The 21,859-nt window shown below is 41.5% G+C and overlaps 1 protein-coding gene across 2 annotated transcripts in view; it reads left to right on the top strand.

Moving 5' to 3' along the window:
- ZNF385A (zinc finger protein 385A) overlaps positions 1-21,859 on the top strand; it is a 271,869-nt gene that overhangs the window by 167,472 nt on the left and 82,538 nt on the right. For both annotated transcript variants that reach the window (XM_075199238.1, XM_075199237.1), the window contains one exon: positions 12,897-13,039. In XM_075199238.1, coding sequence (XP_075055339.1) covers positions 12,897-13,039 — 143 coding nt within the window. The remainder of the gene's footprint in view (positions 1-12,896; positions 13,040-21,859) is intronic.

The following is a 21,859-nucleotide window of genomic DNA, read 5'->3' as shown; positions in this document are numbered from 1 at the left end:
ACCACAACAATGTTAAGCACAACAACATAAACAACAATGACCAGCAAAAGTAACTGGGAGAGGCAGGTATAAATAAGGAGACAACAGATGCAGATTGTCACGGAATTGCAGAGATGGCCGCTAACCGGTATTGGCGCAACTGAACAGGGAGGCGCGGAGTCTAACGTACCCCCAGTATTCACCAGGGACCCCCACAAGGGAGTTTGGGCTTTGATGCACAGGGTACGCAGGTCGCGGTTCTCCAAGACAGTCGCCATTGTAGCGACAGTAGTAGACAGGCGTAGTCAGGCAATCCAGGTCAGAGCCAACCGAGCGGTAAAGTACACAGGGAGGATCCAGAGAGAAGTCAGGTCAAGCCAAATATTCAAACCAGCCAGGCAGCGAGGTACCAAAACGAAACACAGGAGAATAGTAACAGGAAGCCAAGTCAGAACAGAAGAACACTGGATCTGAAGTTCAGGAAGCGCTGGAGCAGGAGTAAACCAATACTCTGGCACCATGTGTCAGAGGGTGCTTTATATACCATAAGGTGCATCCTGATTAGGTTAGGGAGATTTTGGCGGTCAGACATGCTGACTGCCGACAGGTGAGTGGAGATAACGTACCGCTGCTAGGCAACGGGACGCGGCTGCCGTAAAGGTTCAGGCGTCGGTCTCCTGCACCAAGTGTCAGTGTGGAGACGGCGCCTGACACAGATGATTAGGTAGTGCAGCAGGTTACCCATTGGTAGTGAGAAGAGACAAGGCAAGACACAATAGCAGCACCTCTGGTGGATTAGAGGTACTGCAGAATACATTGAAAGTAACAAGTCCAGAGTAGTCCAAAGACAAGAGCTGCCAAGAGAAGCAGCATGTCGAGGCAGCTACAGTAGAAGCTCAGGCAGATCCTGACAGGTGTGATATCACAGCCGAGCACCACACTCTCAGTGTATAAAGGACATGGAAGAGCAGCAGAAGGCAGGTTCACCAATAGGTGACACTGGTCCTCCATGTATATATATATATATAATGTATATATAGAACCTGCAACACTTCAATTGGAACATTCTACCCTGTTAAAGTACAACATATATCACAGCCAGCAGTGTCGGGGAGGCAATAAGGATTGTTTCTGAATTGTAAAGTGTGAGGACAATAATGTAGCACACTTAACTGTCCACCTCACATATAACCAGGAGTAAGCCCACATTGCCATTTCTGAGAATTCCCCTGTGAAACACTCTATGTAACCAGCTGTGGCTTTCCAAGTTCAGCTGGAAATGCACCTCCTCAAAAGAGTACGTTTGCGGGAAGAAAAAGGCTTTACAATAGGTATAAAAGGCATTCATGCTGCCGGCTGCACGTTTGCCTTGTCATAAATTTTCCATATGTCACCTATTTCTAAACTGTGAATGTTTCATTTAGTTTTCCTATTGCTTAGCATGAAAAACCTGTTTTATTGTTGGATCTCCAGTGATTTCCCCCTCACCCCACCCCACTTCGGTCACATTGGTCTGTCACTTCTTACTGTGCTGCAAACAATTGTATAGTGTTATAACTAATTTACTGATGTCGAAAGCCAAGTTATTCCAAGCCAGGCGCCATGAGTGAATGGAGCACGATATAAGATGAGACCTAGCTGCTGTGGAAGATTTTGTAAAGACACTGTGAACTTGTAGTGTACCTAAATCAATTATGTGTGATTTGAAATAGCCAGTCTTTACATGAAGGACGGAGAGCACAGTGCACTCCGTATTACCCGTATGCTGCGTGACTTCCCTGCACTGTGCAGATGAGGTCATGTGACATAGAAGTCGACTGCCCCCGTTCTGCCTCATTCTCTGCCTATTAACTCTGTATAGAAGACTGTAGGGTCTATTTATTATAGGACTGCAAGGGGTCACTGCACCGGCCGTTTCACTGTCCATGCATAGCTGGGTTACGAATGCACATATCCATGCACACTAGGACACTTAGTAAATCATGGCGATAAAAATCCATCCCTATCGCCATTTTTTTATATATAGGGGCCTTAGTGAGAGTTTGGAACAATTCATTTGGGAGGAGTATGAAAATAAGCCACTCCATTTTTGGAACAAAGATGTATAGGTATTCCATTGACATGGTAGACCTTGTTGAGACAATGATTTGGCTGCCGGACATACAGCTCTAGACACTTGCCATTACTGAGACTGGATACCACCTGCAAACAGTCTGTTACACTCTTGTTGGAGCTCATCAGTGTAGGACAGATAACCAGAACTATTTGCTCTATAAATGGAGTGGCTTATTTTTTTAATGAGGTATTTAATCTGCCCTACCACCTATGAAAATATTTTTCTAAGGCGCCCCTCCCTCTGCCGATTATTCCCAAGGTTTCCTCCATGTTTCTGTTACAGCACAGTGGCTCTCTGGCTAGGTGGCGATGGGGGGGGGGGCACCTTAGTCAAATATTTTGCTAGGTGGTAGTGCAGCTTTAAAATTCTCATACTTTCCGGTGTCAAGCGAGCTGCAGGGGCCACTTAGTCTTAGGGCCACTGATATAGCTATGGATATGCTATTGGACCTGCTTGTAGCCATTCCTAGATTAAATCTGCATGTGCCAATGTGCCAAATCTGTTTAATACAAAGCAGCTAATGCTGGTTAATCCATAAACAATATGTGACCTAAATCTGCACAGAAGATTCCAAGACGAGAGAATATTTTATTTTTGTCCTGGTAAACAGAGACAAATATAAACTAGGCACTGTCAGCAGTTCAATTAACACAATGCAGAATGAGGCTTGTTTTCCTTACACTGAAGTGGCAACTGTGCTACAAGCAGTTAAGAGACATTGTCTATCGCATCTGCTCACACCACTACAAGATGACAAAGTGACTGGTCGGGAAGAAGCTATGGTCCGCTGAGTATGGCCCTTTATTTGACAGTGACATTCTTACCACTTATTGCAGTGACATCTTATAAACGTTGTGGCTTGAAATCAAGCTCAAACTGGAGATCACATATTCACTTTTACAAGATGTGTGTATATAAAAGTCTATGGGAAAAACACATCAAAGGAGATGTTGACATCCAAATGTTTCCATTTCAGTGGGATTGAACAATGCAGTCATCCTATATGGTTATCAAAGAAATTTCCATTATCATTATTATTAACAGTTCATATATACTGTATATAGCAGCTACACATACCTCCCAACATTTAGACATGCAAAATCAGGACAAAAATTAGCCCGGCCCTCGGTCCTAAAACCAAAACCCCATCCGATTCGTCTAGAACGCCCACTTTTGAGTGAAACCCCACCCATGTTAGTATAAGCTCTGCACATTTTGAGGTCTGCCAGTCAGGACCCTTCTACTAAAATATGGGAGCTATGCCTACATATTTTGCAACGTGTTACAGAAAATATTTAATCATTCGCATCAGTCTCTGCCCCAGTAGAGCTTATAATCTATCCCTATCTGCATTTCCAAATAGGACTTCACATGTTCATTCAAATGGAACTGCACAATCAGTACCACACAATGGGTCATTAACAAATGTATCTGCCCATTCTGTGCGCAAAATCACTCTGCGCCTCCTCAGAACCAGACGATACGCAACAGAACGCAGCCATGTCCAAGTCAACTCAAAGCGCAAATGAAACTTACTACAGTCTATGATTTGGAGGAGGGAACAGGGTAGGCAATGGGCAGAAGCACGTAGGGTGTTCCCGTGCAGCCATGTACAAGCCACACTCAGGCGCACACAGAAGTACGCTGGTGGTCTGCCATATCTCTTGCGCACGATGTGCCCAGTAAGCGTGCCTTAATGACTTAGGCCCAATATGTTTAAATCACTTTTTAGCCACTGTCTATAAACACACATACACAAGTAGCAATTACTACTGTCAAATACAAACAAGTGCACTGCGGACTGAAAGCCCTGGAATACCCTCCATACAGTTGAATATTTGTTTTTACTTTTGGAAGGTTTTAATTTATTCAGAACATTAGAGTAATAGTGTGTTCTGCAACATGTGGTCATTTTATAAACCTGTGCAATGTAATTAGATTAAAATAAAATTGTATTGTTAGTTTAAAAAAAACAACAATTATTGGAATCTGGGGCACATAGTGGAGCCCTGCTGAATCTCATTGTAGGAGGTTATATGATCCTTCAGCTCCATAATAACAATTACCCTGAACAACCATTATAATATATATATATATATATATATATATATATATATATATATATATATATATATATATATATATATATAAAGAACATGTAGTATATATTTGTAGAAGTTTAAATATAGAATTAATGGATAGGATTGATACATGAGGATGTGTAAGTAAGATGAGTAATAAATCCTTTATAAACTGGTAAGTGAGAGGCGACAGTTAATATCCTTTTCAGATTATTGTAGTTGGAACAGAAAGCCATCCAAGCATATATAGTATAATAAAGGAAACAACCGCTAATTACAGAAGAAATCATGATCATTAGCCTGAAAAAGGTCATCAGATGTTGCCGGTAAAGCTGAACAGATGTAGCGGAATGACTCAACATATCAGGGCATTAATGGGTAATGTGTGATACTCACTTTTCTGGCATATTGAATACACTACTCGCACAGACTGTAAGCGGGGTTGTCTGCTATCTCATGCCTCAAGGGGGAGCTAGTGAGCAAAGTATTATTGCTGAAACAATGGAGGGTCCACCACTCCTTCATCCATATCTGCTGATACTCTTTGTACTAACTGTAAACTGGTAATGTATTTGTTGTACATCTATTACTATTATTGATGATATTTAGTTTAGGTATGTTCCTGTAAATATGCAGTATGAGATCTAGTCTGATTGATGCACCTTTGTAAACATTGTAATTTCATATATAATATAGTTAAGCGTTAAGAGATTGAGCTTCCCCGACTAGTCATATTGAGCCTGGTTATTTTTATTATTTATTACAGATGTGCCTTTATACACATCACTCCAGTTACACACATATATAAAATAAACCATACTTGCCTACTTTCTCACAGAGCCGTAACTTAGAATTCTAGCGCCTGGGGCGAGAAAGACAAATGCCGCCCCCCTAGCACTCAATTTTAACCAAATGAACCTAAAATATTCCTAAATTGCGCCCCCCTTCAGTGTTGCGCCCTGGGCAATCGCCCCTGTCGCACAGCCCTAGTTACGGCCCTGCTTTCTCATAGCTCTTTCCAGGAGAGGGGCGTGACTGGAGGGCGGGAGGGGGTGGGGCACAGCCAAACGCGTCATTTTGGCCCTGCCCCCAGTGACGGAAATGCCGTTTTGTCGTGGGGGGGCGGGCCAAAATGACGCGATTCACCGCAAATAGCGTAATTTTTGGGTGCCCGTAGCGGGATGCGGGAGATTTGCCAGCTCTCCCGGGAGTCCGTGAGACCGACCCGAATTTCGTGAGTCTCCCTGACATTCCTGGGGAGTTGGCAAGTATGAAATAAATGCTACACAATCATTCCAGCAATTTAATCACGTAAGCTAATATCCAGTCCTTCCCTACCCCATAATGCTTTCAATGTTGAGTTCAACTTAGATTAATTTAGATTAAACCTAACATTTATCAAGCTATGAATTTTTATTACTACTATTTAAGTGGGTTTTCCACCTTCAGGTTACTTTGATATTTGTATACCTCCACCTGCAACTTTTACTAAATACATTGGTTTTACTTCTTTTTTTCACCCTTTTGTGTTTTTCACCAGCCTAATCAATTAGAAAAATGCAAAAGTTGTTTCAGATCCTTGTAAATATTACCAAAGAAAAATTGGTGAAGCTGGCTGATTGCCTACATTAGATTTGGCAATACAGAAGGGGTGTACAAGACTTTGAAAAGGCATTTTTCGGGGGGAGCTTCAGTTTTTAACATCCTCCCCCACCTCATCCCTTCATTTTGAAAACCTCCACACTTAGGGCTAGATTTACTAAACTGCGGGTTTGAAAAAGAGGAGATGTTGCCTATAGCAATCAACCAGATTCTAGCTGTCAATTTGTAGAATGTACTAAATAAATGATAATTAGAATCTGATTGGTTGCTATAGGCAACATCTCCACGTTTCATATTTTTCATAGTTTGTATGTCCATAGAGCTGCATTTTTATGTTGGCTGTAGGGTAGAGACTGAGGTCCAAGGTGCAGATTACATCATGACATTATCGTGAAGGGGATGTAAAGCAGGTCAAAAAGCTAAGACTGCAATGATTTAAGTTTCTATGACATCATTGACAGTGCCCCTGTGTATAAATTCAGCAATTTACACACTACATAACTGCACAGCAAGACTATCAGGCTGTCAGTCACTCTGTGTCTACACTGTTGGAGAAGCACCTCCTTTTTAACATGACAACCCGCTGCATATTAGCAAAGACAGAGAGAGAGAGCATAGTGGATGCCTTCAGAGTGTATAGGCCATAGATCACTGAATCATAGTAACCATATGGGCTACCGTGGTGGTAGTTATGCTGCTGATCAGCGATGTTGTGCTACTACATCTAATGCACCAAATCACGTAATTACATGCACTACTTACAATATGTTGAATGTAACTTTACATTTCTGGTGTACTGATGTTTTTAATGTGTTTCTTTCACCTACAAACTTTACATACAGGTATTCTGCTCAATGACAGTAGCTAAGTATCTTATTAGGAAATGCAATATATAAAGTGATTAGTGTGAATGTTAAGATGATTTATAGCTCTCTGGTTCCCTCTGGTGTTCAACTCATAGAACTGTTCAGTTGATTGCAGTAATAGCTGAATATAAAGTCACTGGTTAAAAGCCCGTCAAAATAACAAAAAAAAATAAGAGTGTTTTTTGAATGTTCATGCTGTCCTTTCATTAACAAAAGGGGCAAATCTTATTGCACCCAATTTGACTTCTGGTAGCATTGATTGAATAGTTTGTCAAATGGGTGCTCAGCTGCAAAACGCTTAGTGCGGCAAAATTCACAAATACCGTTCATGGGAACACAGTTATAAGCATCAATATTTGTTTCATCAAAGTTACCGACATCAAGAACGGCGCGGCATCTTGTTTGCTGACTTTGTAGGCATTGCCGGGATATTACCTCTGTCCTGTTCGTTCTTTGATTGTTCGATTGTGACGGGCAATTTGCTGAGGAGTCATATTTACATGGTGACGATGATCATGTTCGCGTTCTCTTTGGTCACCAGTCATAGTTTGTGGTCGGGCTTTATCCCCCTCAGCCCTTCGTCTTTTTGCTGCTTCTTGCCGTGCAGTTACTCTCACAGTAGACATTTGCCTTTTAGCTGGCATCACAGTTACACTTTGTTGCTTAAATTAATTAGTATATTCCTGTTAATTTCACACTAAGTGCAAATAAAATGAATGGATAGAAAATTGAGTCAAAGCACCTAAATAAACCAAACAAAAAAAGGCCACAAGACACCAAAAGGTCAAATTTTATAATAAAAAGTTTAAGAAAAAGAATACATCCTACTATAAAAGTCACAATATTAAAAAAATAATATTAAGTAGTAATGCATAAACTTTCACTTACTGGTCAACCCATTAACTAGTTTTCATCTTTGTAAATTAGCCTGACACGTACAGATCCAGATTCATTTCACTTCTGCACTGTCAGATTTGCAACCAATATGCCAATAAACATTGTAAAGACTAGTTATTCAACAGTGAACCTGAATGACCTGACCTTGTGGGACGTAATGCAGTGTGCTCAGCTAATAACCACACACCAAACTTGTCTAATCTCCCAGAACGTCCAGGAGACTCCTGAATTTTGGAACTTTTGGGACATTTTTGGGACTGTAACTGTTTGTGAGATGCTCTGCACAAAGGTGAATGTCTAGTTGGAGCAGGGAGATATTAGGAAGATCTCTGAAGAAGCTAGTCTATGAGAAACTTTCAAGTTCATTTTCCAAAAAGTAAAATTAAACTATACCAGAGATTAAACTATTTCTGACATATGGACACAAACAATGTGCTCTTTACAGGTTTACAGTAACAAATGTAACAAATGCTGGAATATCCTACAATACTGTGATATAATGTACTGCAGTGTGATGTTTCTGTCACTATGTATTGCTCTGGAGAAAAGAATAGGAAAAAGGTGAAATATTTAGATGTTGTAATGTAGAATATTACAGCAGGATTTGGCTAACAGATGGTTAATACATATGTAGCATATAATAATCCTAGTCCTATAGAGAGCGGGGATGTCTGTACAGCTTATGACTGCACCTGGTACGAGTGGGTGGATGTTACGTATATACTGTACATGATATCTGTTGTCTGGAGCTAGTGACTCACCTATCTGCATAATATTGTATGCCAAAATAAGTGCAACCCTTCCACACTCACTCATACTCATCAGCTGCTGAGACACGTATAGTGGCAGATGACCTATGGTTTGTGTTTATGGGGAAAAAGGGGTGAGCATATTATTATAATTATTATAATTATTGTTATTTTTTGTTACAGTACAGGTGTTTTAATACTAATATAAATATTATATTTGTATATACCTTAGTCCTAGCCTTGGAGTAAACATTTGTTGATGTAAATATTGACTTGTTTTGCTGATATTAAAACCAATGTGCGCAGTGGACAGTATGATAAATATCACCATTGTAAATAATTGCAGTTATGAACCATTTTCTATTCAATTATTAAGGGGTCTCTCAATCCCCATTTTTTGTTAATTCGTTTCCCTTTGTTCTAATTTGTGTATTCATATTAAGGTGTGTTTGACTAGGGTCTAAGCACCTTCAGTTTATCATTTGTTAGTGGGTGGCTATCATTGGTGGCTAGTGGGCGGCTATAAGCGGTGGCTAGTGGGTGTCTATCATCGGTGGCTAGTGGGCGGCTATCAGCGGTGGCTAGTGGGTGTCTATCATCGGTGGCTAGTGGGCTGCTATCAGCGGTGGCTAGTGGGTGGCTATCATCGGTGGCTAGTGGGCGTCTATCATCGGTGGCTAATGGGTGGCTATCATCGGTGGCTATTGGGCAGCGGTAATTACCATCCTGTATCGCTGTGATACATAATTTAGTGCTACTGATACTTATCATGCCTGGGCTACTGCGTGAGCCTTGGCAAAAACCCCTCTTCTATTCCATAACACAAAGTCTATCGCCATCAGTCTAACCCTGCGTCAAAAGATGGAAGTGATCATTCATTCCTTGTATAGCTATTGTGCATGCCAGTCAGCACATACACACAGTGATGTGACCAAGCGAGGGATCAAGCTAAGTCTCTACTGTGAAAAGGTAACGCCACCCTGAGATGGCGATAGCTTTGCTTTTTGTCACTTGATGAATTGACGTCTGCCGTCGTCCCCGTGTGATAATCCGCGGTAAATAAGTGTTAATGTGCAGTAGATAAGTTAAAGTTGAAGAAATCTCTGCTCCGGGGCAGTAGCTGCGGGTCCTCACTTTGGGCCTGATTCATTAAGGATCTTAACTTGAGAAACTTCTTATTTCAGTCTCCTGGACAAAACCATGTTACAATGCAAGGGGTGCAAATTAGGATTTTGTTTTGCACATAAGTTAAATACTGACTGTTTTTTCATGTAGCACACAAATATCAACTTTAAATTTCAGTGTACAAATAAGCTATCAAGTATTTGTGTGCTGCATGAAAAAACAGTCAGTATTTAACTTATGTGCAAAACACCTTGCATTGTAACATGGTTTTGTCCAGGAGACTAAAATAAGAAGTTTCTCAAGTTAAGATCCTTAATGAATCAGGCCCTTTGTTCTCAAGAAAACAGAACAGTGGCCTCTTCTGAGGCCTCTGTTCTGGAGGCCGGACCGAGCATGCTCAGAAGAAGGTCCCTGCTCTACATTGCTCTGTTCCCCCTCTGATCCAACCGGTTATTATTTCACTTTAATTCAAGAAACCATTATTTTTATGGGTCATGTTCAGCGTCCTTGAAATCTGGGCAGTATTCTGAAACTCGGACATGGCAAGCACAAAAGCAGGCAGTGCCAGTGAAAACTGGAAAAGAGCAACCCTAGCCGTTGGCCATCATTAACCCTTCCTTGGTGCGTGGCTACTGTCAGGCACCGCTTTCATGAATTACATGCACATTTTTTTATTTAATTATAAGAAAGAATTTTAATCTTTACAAATTTTTAGCAGAAAATATAAAGCACGATCAGAGCAGCTTCTGTCCTTTTGGTGTCTATCCAGCAGTTTGTGTGTTGTTGTACGTTGTGATTCATCTTAATGATTGCAAACTTTTCATACATGCAACGATGTGTTTTGAGCCTGCACAACCTCAGCAGTCTCTTTGGTGCATAGACCCGAAAGACCTGTGAAGTTTAAAAAGCTCCGCACACAGCATAACATCAAAGGGCTCTTTTGTAGGCCATATAAATGGCAACATAATTATTAGATTCACCCCAGACGGATGAGAACAACCTGAATCTGAGACACAGTGAGTGAGCTTAGAAAACACGTTAGCTTTGTTACAGCCATATTGATGTCTACTTTGCAAAATTAGCTGAATCTATTGAGGTCACTTAGATTGTAAAAAATGCTGACATAACTTTTCTCCAATAACAATAAAATGATGGTCTGGGTTTAGGACTATGGAAGATTAAAGTAATTACCTTTCCTAATTGCCGAGTCCAAAGTTGTTGCACAACATTGTAAAGTGAAACAATTTTCGTTGTGTTCTTGTACATAGTCTAACACTTATGGGGGCCAGGTTATTAATCATTATTTTCCTGTAAATTAAACGCAAATCTAAGTATCATGCAAATTTATGAACAGTGCATCGTAGCAGATATCATCATCATCATCAGTTATTTATATAGCGCCACTGATTCCGCAGCGCTGTACAGAGAACTCATTCACATCAGTCCCTGCCCCATTGGAGCTTACAGTCTAAATTCCCTAACATACATACAGACACTGACAGACAGACAGAGAGAGAGACAAGGGTCAATTTTGATTGCAAACCACCAGTATGTCACCAGTATGTCTTTGGAGTGTGGGAGGAAACCGGAGCACCCAGAGGAAACCCACGCAAACACAGGGAGAACATACAAACTCCACACAGATAAGGCCATGGTTGGTAATTGAACTCAAGACCCCAGCGCTGTGAGACAGAAGTGCTAACCACTTAGCCACTGTGCTAATATCGTAGATATCTGCTGCTTTACATTTTTTTTTCGAAATACATCCATTGATGTCTATGGGGACTGCTCTACTCCACAATTTAACAAGTGATGAAAGGGCATTTACACATACGGTAATGTACGCTAGCTCAGACTGGTGTACATTACCGCATATGTAAGTTTTCAGGTCTGCTCTATGGGGAGAGCATTGTGTTAGAGGGATCTTCAGACCCCTCACCCCATCTTACTGCTCTCCCCTCCGGTCACTATCGTGGTCACCTTTGCGATAGTGACCATAGGAAAGACAGGAGAGGGATCTTCGCCGGAAGAGCAGTTTTTTGTGACTGCTGTTCCTGTTGGAAGCTTTTTTAATAAATACATACAATCTTTCAATCCTTATCTTTGCGATAAGGATTGATAGGGTTCCTGTTAAACACACAGACATTAGTAAATAGGAGCCTTAGGTCACTTTGTGATAGTGACCATAGGAAAGATAGGAGAGGGGTCTATGATATCTGCTGCGATGCACTATTAATACATTTGCAGGACACTTAGATTTGCTTCTATTCCCTCAAAAACAGCAGTTTTTTCGGGGTATTGATAGGAAAATAATGATTAATAAATAAGCCCACTAGAAGAATACCATACTGCAGGAAAATAATGATAATTATCGCTCCATTTATAATAAAACTTTTTTTTTATAGTTTTTAAGCACTGAATTTTTATTGAAAATTTTTAAACAATAGGTACAAAAAAAAACACTTAGGGGAGGACAACAGCAGATGGATGGGTTACACGCCAATAATAAAACATTTTTAAAGATTGGTCAGACGTAACAGTAATAACTACAAGTTGTGGTTCTAGATGTGTTCATCAGCATTTCTGTAATTTAGTAAATAATATTTATGACTTGCAGTCAGTTATTAAGATAATAACATACAATCTCTTCCTTTAAGGAGGTTTTCACCTAAAGATGGCTATAATTTATTGCTTTGTTCATGTATTTTGTAAAAAAAAAATACATGAACAAACCTTGTGGCACCATATAAATAAGGAATAATAATAATAATAATAATAATAATAATAATAATAATAATAATAATAATAAAAATAATAATAATACTTTTCTGGAAGTTTTAGTAAACGCTTTGTTTTATCTTTCGATTTTTTTTTAAAATCAAAGCCTTTATGTCATCCAGGCAGAGTTGTTTCTTTATCTTTCCCTTAAATACAACCTAAAACAGCTCTGCGGATACAGTTATATCCAATGTACAGAACAACACTGAAATGAAAGTCAACAACTCTGGATAAGATAAAGACATAAGGCTGATTCATTAAGGATCTTAACTTAAGAAACTTCTTATTTCAGTCTCCTGGACAAAACCATGTTACAATGCAAGGGGTGCAAATTAGTTTTCTGTTTTGCACATAAGTTAAATACTGACTGTTTTTTCATGTAGCACACACATATCAACTTTACATTTCAGTGTACAAATAAGCTATCAAGTATTTGTGTGCTACATGAAAAAATAGTCAGTGGACTGAAATAAGAAGTTTCTTAAGTTAAGATCCTTAATGAATCAGGCCCAAAAGGAGGATAGATGAGTCAACGTACAATATATAGTAAATGTTATAAGATGTCATGTACATACCAATAAATAAAAATATTTCTGAAGGTGGAAAAATGTTCTCTACTGATGCTCTAGATACAGTGCACAGTGTTATATTATATATGTAATTTGAATTGCATCACTCAATGCTACTTATATTTTTTTTTCAGGGAGTATTAACAGATGTGGTAGCCTGCCTGCCCTGTTTGGCAGCCCACAAGCCATGGTCCAGCGTCACCTGAACATTAAACCTTTCCTCTCATTTCCTGTGGAACCACAGCCAGCTTTGCGTCTCTTCCCCAGGTTCAGCACGGTATGTTATATACTTTTAAATATATATATATATATATATATATATATATATATATATTAGATGTTATTTCCAAGTTAATTAGCAACTATAAATGTTATTATAACTAGGGATGAGCGCACTCGGATTTATGAAATCCGAGCCCACCCGAACGTTGCGGATCCGAGTCGGATCCGAGACAGATCCGGGTATTGGCGCCAAATTCAAAAGTGAAACTGAGGCTCTGACTCATAATCCCGTTGTCGGATCTTGCGATACTCGGATCCTATAAATTCCCCGCTAGTCGCCGCCATCTTCACTCGGGCATTGATCAGGGTAGAGGGAGGGTGTGTTAGGTGGTCCTCTGTGCTGTTTAGTGCTGTGCTGTTTAGTGCTGTGCTGTTTAGTGCTGTGCTGTTTAGTGCTGTGCTGTGCTGTGCTGTGCTGTGCTGTGTTCTGCAGTATCAGTCCAGTGGTGCTGTGTGCTGTGCTCTGTCCTTCTGAGGTCAGTGGTGCTGCTGGGTCCTGTGCTGTGTCCTGTTCAGTCCAGTGGTGCTGTGTCCTGTGCTCTGTGCTTCTAAGGGCATAGTTATTTCCCCAATATTCCCCTGTGTTTAAAAAAATAAAAAAAAGTTTTTTTAAAAAATACCAAAAACTACTTTAATATTTTTTAATTACCACAAAATTTGCACAACCAATCCTGCAGTATAAGCCCATTGGTACTGCAATATTACCAAGTTCACACATTCAGCAGTAAAAGTCCAGTGGTACTGCAATATTACAAAGTTTACACATTCTGCAGTATCAGTCCAGTGGTGCTGTGTCCTGTGCTCTGTCCTGCTGAGTTCCGTAGTGCTGCTGGGTCCTGTGCCGTGTCCTGTTCAGTCCAGTGGTGCTATGTCCTGTGCTCTGTGCTTCTAAGGGCATAGTTATTTCCCCATTATTCCCAAGTTTTTAAAAAATAAAAAAAAAGTAAAAAAAAATAAAAAATTAAAAAAAAAAAAAAAAATATAATAATTATAACCAAATTTGCAAAACCAATCCAGCATTATAAGTCCATTGGTACTGCAATATTACCAAGTTCACACATTCTGCAGTATCAGTCCAGTGGTGCTGTGTCCTGTGCTCTGTCCTGCTGAGTTCCGTAGTGCTGCTGGGTCCTGTGCCGTGTCCTGTTCAGTCCAGTGGTGCTGTGTCCTGTGCTCTGTGCTTCTAAGGGCATAGTTATTTCCCCACTATTCCCAAGTTTTTTAAAAATAAAAAAAAAGTAAAAAAAAATAAAAAATTTAAAAAAAAAAAAATATATAATAATTATAACCAAATTTGCAAAACCAATCCAGCAGTATAAGTCCATTGGTACTGCAATATTACCAAGTTCACACATTCTGCAGTATCAGTCCAGTGGTGCTGTGTCCTGTGCTCTGTCCTGCTGAGTTCCGTAGTGCTGCTGGGTCCTGTGCCGTGTCCTGTTCAGTCCAGTGGTGCTGTGTCCTGTGCTCTGTGCTTCTAAGGGCATAGTTATTTCCCCACTATTCCCAAGTTTTTTAAAAATAAAAAAAAAGTAAAAAAAAATTAAAAATTAAAAAAAAAAAAATATATAATAATTATAACCAAATTTGCAAAACCAATCCAGCAGTATAAGTCCATTGGTACTGCAATATTACCAAGTTCACACATTCTGCAGTATCTTGTGCTACATATAATGGAGACCAAAAATTTGGAGGATAAAGTAGGGAAAGATCAAGACCCACTTCCTCCTAATGCTGAAGCTGCTGCCACTAGTCATGACATAGACGATGAAATGCCATCAACGTCGTCTTCCAAGCCCGATGCCCAATCTCGTAGTACCGGGCATGTAAAATCCAAAAAGCCCAAGTTAAGAAAAAGTAGCAAAAAGAGAAACTTAAAATCATCTGAGGAGAAACGTAAAGTTGCCAATATGCCATTTACGACACGGAGTGGCAAGGAACGGCTTAGGCCCTGGCCCGTGTTCATGACTAGTGGTTCAGCTTCACCCACGGATCTTAGCCCTCCTCCTCCTCCCCCCCCCTACAAAAAATTGAAGAGAGTTATGCTGTCAGCAACAAAACAGCAAACAACTCTGCCTTCTAAAGAGAAATTATCACAAATCCCCAAGGCGAGTCCAAGGGTGTTGGTGGTTGTCAAGCCTGACCTTCCCATCACTGTACGGGAAGAGGTGGCTCGGGAGGAGGCTATTGATGATGTAGCTGGCGCTGTGGAGGAACTTGATGATGAGGATGGTGATGTGGTTATTGTAAATGAGGCACCAGGGGGGGAAACAGCTGATGTTCATGGGATGAAAAAGCCCATCGTCATGCCTGGTCAGAAGACCAAAAAATGCACCTCTTCGGTCTGGAGTTATTTTTATCCAAATCCAGACAACCAATGTATGGCAATATGTAGCTTATGTAAAGCTCAAATAAGCAGGGGTAAGGATCTTGCCCACCTAGGAACATCCTCCCTTATACGTCACCTGAATAACCTTCATAGTTCAGTGGTTAGTTCAGGAACTGGGGCTAGGACCCTCATCGGTACAGGGACACCTAAATCCCGTGGTCCAGTTGGATACACACCAGCAACACCCTCCTCGTCAACTTCCTCCACAATCTCCATCAGATTCAGTCCTGCAGCCCAAGTCAGCAGCCAGACTGAGTCCTCCTCAATACGGGATTCATCCGAGGAATCCTGCAGCGGTACGCCTACTACTGCCACTGCTGCTGTTGCTGCTGTTAGTCGGTCATCTTCCCAGAGGGGAAGTCGTAAGACCGCTAAGTCTTTCACAAAACAATTGACCGTCCAACAGTCGTTTGCCATGACCACCAAATACGATAGTAGTCACATTATTGCAAAGCGTATAACTGCGGCTGTAACTGCAATGTTGGTGTTAGACGTGCGCCCGGTGTCCGCCATCAGTGGAGTGGGATTTAGAGGGTTGATGGAGGTATTGTGTCCCCGGTACCAAATCCCCTCGAGATTCCACTTCACTAGGCAGGCGATACCAAAAATGTACAGAGAAGTACGATCAAGTGTCCTCAGTGCTCTTAAAAATGCGGTTGTACCCACTGTCCACTTAACCACGGACATGTGGACAAGTGGTTCTGGGCAAACGAAGGACTATATGACTGTGACAGCCCACTGGGTAGATGCATCCCCTTCCGCAGCAACAGCAACAGCTGCATCAGTAGCAGCATCTACAAAATGGCTGCTCATGCAAAGGCAGGCAACATTGTGCATTACAGGCTTTAATAAGAGGCACAACGCTGACAACATATTAGAGAAAATGAGGGAAATTATCTCCCAGTGGCTTACCCCACTTAGACTCTCATGGGGATTTGTGGTGTCAGACAATGCCAGTAACATTGTGCGGGCATTAAATATGGGCAATTTCCAGCACGTCCCATGTTTTGCCCACACCATTAATTTGGTGGTGCAGCATTACCTCAAGAGTGACAGGGGTGTGCAGGAGATGCTTGCGGTGGCCCGCAAAATTGCTGGACACTTTCGGCATTCAGCCAGTGCCTACCGCAGACTAGAGGCACATCAAAAAAGCTTGAACCTGCCCTGCCATCACCTCAAACAAGAGGTTGTGACGCGCTGGAACTCCACCCTCTATATGCTGCAGAGGATGGAGGAGCAGCAAAAGGCCATTCAGGCCTACACAGCCACCTACGACATAGGCAAAGGAGTGGGGATGCGCCTCAGTCAAGCGCAGTGGAGACTGATTTCCGTGTTGTGCAAGGTTCTGCAGCCATTTGAACTTGCCACACGAGAAGTCAGTTCCGACACTGCCAGCTTGAGTCAGGTCATTCCCCTGATCAGGCTGTTGCAGAAGCAGCTGGAGAAAGTGAGGGAGGAGCTGGTAAGCCATTGCGATTACACCAAGCATGTAGCTCTTGTGGATGTAGCCCTTCGTACGCTTTGCCAGGATCCGAGGGTGGTCACTCTTTTAAAGTCAGAGGAATACATTCTGGCCACCGTGCTCGATCCTCGGTTTAAAGCGTATGTTGTGTCTCTGTTTCCGGCGGACACAAGTCTACAGCGGTGCAAAGACCTGCTGGTCAGGAGATTGTCCTCTGAAGAGGACCGTGACATGCCAACAGCTCCACCCTCATTTTCTTCCACATCTATGGCTGCGAGGAAAAAGCTCAGTTTTCCCAAAAGAGGCACTGGCGGGGATGCTGATAACATCTGGTCCGGACTGAAGGACCTGCCAACCATTGCAGACATGTCTACTCTCGCTGCATTGGATGCTGTCACAATAGAAAAAATTGTGGATGATTACTTTGCTGACACCATCCAAGTAGACATGTCAGACAGTCCATATTGTTACTGGCAGGAAAAAAAGGCAGTTTGGAAGCCCCTGTACAAACTGGCTCTATTTTACCTTAGTTGTCCCCCCTCCAGTGTGTACTCGGAAAGAGTTTTTAGTGCAGCGGGGAACCTGGTCAGTGAGCGGCGAAGGAGGTTGCTTCCTCATAACGTTGAAAAAATGATGTTTATAAAAATGAATAATCAATTCCTCAATGAAGTACAGCACTGCCCTCCAGATACTACAGAGGGACCTGTGGTTGTGGAGTCCAGCGGGGACGAATTGATAATGTGTGATGAGGAGGAAGTAGACACTGTAGGGGGAGAGGAATCAGAGGTTGAGGATGAGGACGACATCTTGCCTCAGTAGAGCCTGTTTAGTCTGTACAGGGAGAGATGAATAGCTTTTTTGGTGTGGGGGCCCAAACAAACCAATCATTTCAGTCAAAGTTGTTTGGTAGGCCCTGTCGCTGAAATGATTGGTTTGTTAAAGTGTGCATGTCCTATTTCAACAACATACCTCTCAACTGCAGCTCATCCCTCCTCTGCGGGGATAATGTCTCCTGTGCTCTGACACGTCACTCTGTGTACTCTCAGCCTCAGGATCTGACACTACAGCTACCATGCCTCTTGTAGCAGCCCTCACTCCAGGGCCTCTTCCATGTGCAGTGTCCCCCTCTCTCTTGGGTTCACTATAGTGGCATGGAGTTCTCCCCCTCATCCAGGGCACACATTCCTTGCCCTGGCTCAGTCACCACGCTCAGACTTCCAGGCAATGCTGGGGGAGCCTGGGAGCTTCCACCCCAGGTCCCCAGCTACAACTCTCCTCTCCTGTGTCTTCTCTCTCTTTCTGACACTTTAAAGATCGTGCCTTTAAATGAAAAAGTCAGTCTTCATTGCACGACTATGTGCAAGTGCAACAGGGACATTTTTTTGGGTTTACAAAGTCAAACAATAACACTTCGACCCTGTCTGTCTGGGGTCTCTCAATGACGAATTGTCTGTAGCATGTTTGGAGGAGGTATTGTGGCCCCGGTATCAAATTGGGTACCGGGGCCACCCCACTATGCAGTCCAGATACTTGTTTGGTGGAATTCCGACACGTGGAGGGTTTTTTAATTATATTGTGGCCTCGGTACCAAATTGTGTACCGGGGCCACCACACTACGCAGTCAAGATAGATAGATGCGTATTGCGTATCATAGATAAAGTACATTCAGTGGTGTGGGGCAAATTGAAAAATATTCCAAATGCACTGACATTATCAAAAACAAGAGGTTGTCACACGCTAAAACTCCAACATGTATATGATGGAGAGGATGGAGGAGCAGCCGTATGTGTAGTGTAATGCAGATCTGTTGAAGGTTTTTTATATATTTTATTGTGGTGCCCAGTGCCCACTCCTCTACGCAGTCCAGATACATTTATTGGTGCGAATCATAAAAGTTCAGGGTTTTTAATATATATTGTGGTGACCCACTCCTCTACGCAGTCCAGGTACATTTATTGGTGCGATTCATAAAAGTTCAGGGTTTTTAAGATATCTTGTGGTGACCCACTCCTATACGCAGTCCAGGTACATTTATTGGTGCGATTCATAAAAGTTCAGGGTTTTTAATAGATATTGTGGTGACCCACTCCTCTACGCAGTCCAGGTACATTTATTGGTGCGAATCATAAAAGTTCAGGGTTTTTAATATATCTTGTGGTGACCCACTCCTCTACGCAGTCCAGGTACATTTATTGGTGCGAATCATAAAAGTTCAGGGTTTTTAAGATATTGTGGTGACCCACTCCTCTACGCAGTCCAGGTACAATTATTGGTGCGAATCATAAAAGTTCAGGGTTTTTAAGATATTGTGGTGACCCACTCCTCTACGCAGTCCAGGTACAATTATTGGTGCGAATCATAAAAGTTCAGGGTTTTTAAGATATTGTGGTGACCCACTCCTCTACGCAGTCCAGGTACAATTATTGGTGCGAATCATAAAAGTTCAGGGTTTTTAAGATATTGTGGTGACCCACTCCTCTACGCAGTCCAGGTACAATTATTGGTGCGAATCATAAAAGTTCAGGGTTTTTAATATATTGTGGTGACCCACTCCTCTACGCAGTCCAGGTACAATTATTGGTGCGAATCATAAAAGTTCAGGGTTTTTAAGATATTGTGGTGACCCACTCCTCTACGCAGTCCAAGTACAATTATTGGTGCGAATCATAAAAGTTCAGGGTTTTTAATATATTGTGGTGACCCACTCCTCTACGCAGTCCAGGTACAATTATTGGTGCGAATCATAAAAGTTCAGGGTTTTTAATATATTGTGGTGACCCACTCCTCTACGCAGTCCAGGTACAATTATTGGTGCGAATCATAAAAGTTCAGGGTTTTTAAGATATTGTGGTGACCCACTCCTCTACGCAGTCCAGGTACAATTATTGGTGCGAATCATAAAAGTTCAGGGTTTTTAAGATATTGTGGTGACCCACTCCTCTACGCAGTCCAGGTACAATTATTGGTGCGAATCATAAAAGTTCAGGGTTTTTAAGATATTGTGGTGACCCACTCCTCTACGCAGTCCAGGTACAATTATTGGTGCGAATCATAAAAGTTCAGGGTTTTTAAGATATTGTGGTGACCCACTCCTCTACGCAGTCCAGGTACAATTATTGGTGCGAATCATAAAAGTTCAGGGTTTTTAAGATATTGTGGTGACCCACTCCTCTACGCAGTCCAGGTACAATTATTGGTGCGAATCATAAAAGTTCAGGGTTTTTAAGATATTGTGGTGACCCACTCCTCTACGCAGTCCAGGTACAATTATTGGTGCGAATCATAAAAGTTCAGGGTTTTTAAGATATTGTGGTGACCCACTCCTCTACGCAGTCCAGGTACAATTATTGGTGTGAATCATAAAAGTTCAGGGTTTTTAAGATATTGTGGTGACCCACTCCTCTACGCAGTCCAGGTACAATTATTGGTGCGAATCATAAAAGTTCAGGGTTTTTAAGATATTGTGGTGACCCACTCCTCTACGCAGTCCAGGTACATTTATTGGTGCGAATCATAAAAGTTCAGGGTTTTTAAGATATTGTGGTGACCCACTCCTCTACGCAGTCCAGGTACATTTATTGGTGCAATTCATAAAAGTTCAGGGTTTTTAATATATATTGTGGTGACCCACTCCTCTACGCAGTCCAGAAAGATACCTTGTTGCAACGTTTTGGACTAATAACTATATTGTGAGGTGTTCACAATACACTGTAAATTAGTGGAAATGCTTGTTATTGAATGTTATTGAGGTTAATAATAGCCTAGGAGTGAAAATAAGCCCAAAAACTTGATTTTTAAACTTTTTATGTTTTTTTCAAAAAAAATCCGAATCCAATACCTTAAATCCGAACCGAGACCTTTCGTCAAGTGTTTTGCGAGACAAATCCGAACCTCAAAAATAACGAAAATCCGGATCCAAAACACAAAACACGAGACCTCAAAAGTCGCCGGTGCACATCCCTAATTATAACCACCTATTTACACGCTTGGGTATCTTACTAAGGGGCAGAATGGGCATATGCCCTGCGAGCACATGAATGAGAGCCCTCTCTATTAGACCATTTCATTATTAAGCTGGAATTCAGGAACCCTCTAAAACAGAATCCCTTTCATCCCAGCATACACAGAGGAAGACAAGATACCCCATAAGATTGGCGTCTTCAATTTCATCATATGCCCATTTGAGGTTCCTCACCAAGACGGCCAGACGGTCTCTAGCGTCAAAGTAACGAAAAATGAAAACATAATGTTGAGACAAAAGTAGGAATGTTACTCTCAGTTTGTAAAGAATTCCAGCTAAAACATTCTTTTATAAATCACCCACTGCAACTGAGATAACAGTGGGTTTCCCATGCCAGATTACTCCGCACTTCCTGCCCATGTATGTAACAGTCACTTCTCCAGAATTAAGATCCAGTGAAATCTGATTGACTACAGCAAAGCCACAGGAGTCCAGGTTTGATTTATAATTATATAGCTATTGCTTATAGTCCTAACCCTAGTTGTAATATAACTTACATTATCCCAAGGCAAAACTCTAAACATCTTCTGTGCTATAACACTGCTCTATCTCTAAGTCAAACATTAGCACAAGTCATGTCCATAAATACAGTCCTTTGCTCTAACATTATGAACAAAGGAATCAACAATACAGAAATGGAAGTTTCTCCATCAATTTATAGGTTCACAACAACTGCTTGAAAGGGAGGGTTTATACAGAAAGGACAAAAATAGAGAGAAATCCTCCAGCACACTCCTGTGAACCAGTAAATGAGATGCTATTCTACTTGTTTTAAAAAAATGCAGAATTCTCTGTAACACACATTTTCAAACGTATGATAAGCCCCCAGCCCCGGCAAGGTGCCTCTGCTAATAGGGTGGTCCTAACTCTAAACACTGATGGTCATACATTTGTGTGTTTTATAATTAACAGCTACCTTACCAAGAGGTACCAAATGGCAATA

This window comes from Mixophyes fleayi, chromosome 2 (genome assembly GCF_038048845.1).
Source record: "Mixophyes fleayi isolate aMixFle1 chromosome 2, aMixFle1.hap1, whole genome shotgun sequence".
Lineage (NCBI taxonomy): Eukaryota > Metazoa > Chordata > Amphibia > Anura > Limnodynastidae > Mixophyes > Mixophyes fleayi.
Note: the sequence above shows the minus strand (reverse complement) of the source record. Positions and strands in the feature narration are given on the sequence as shown.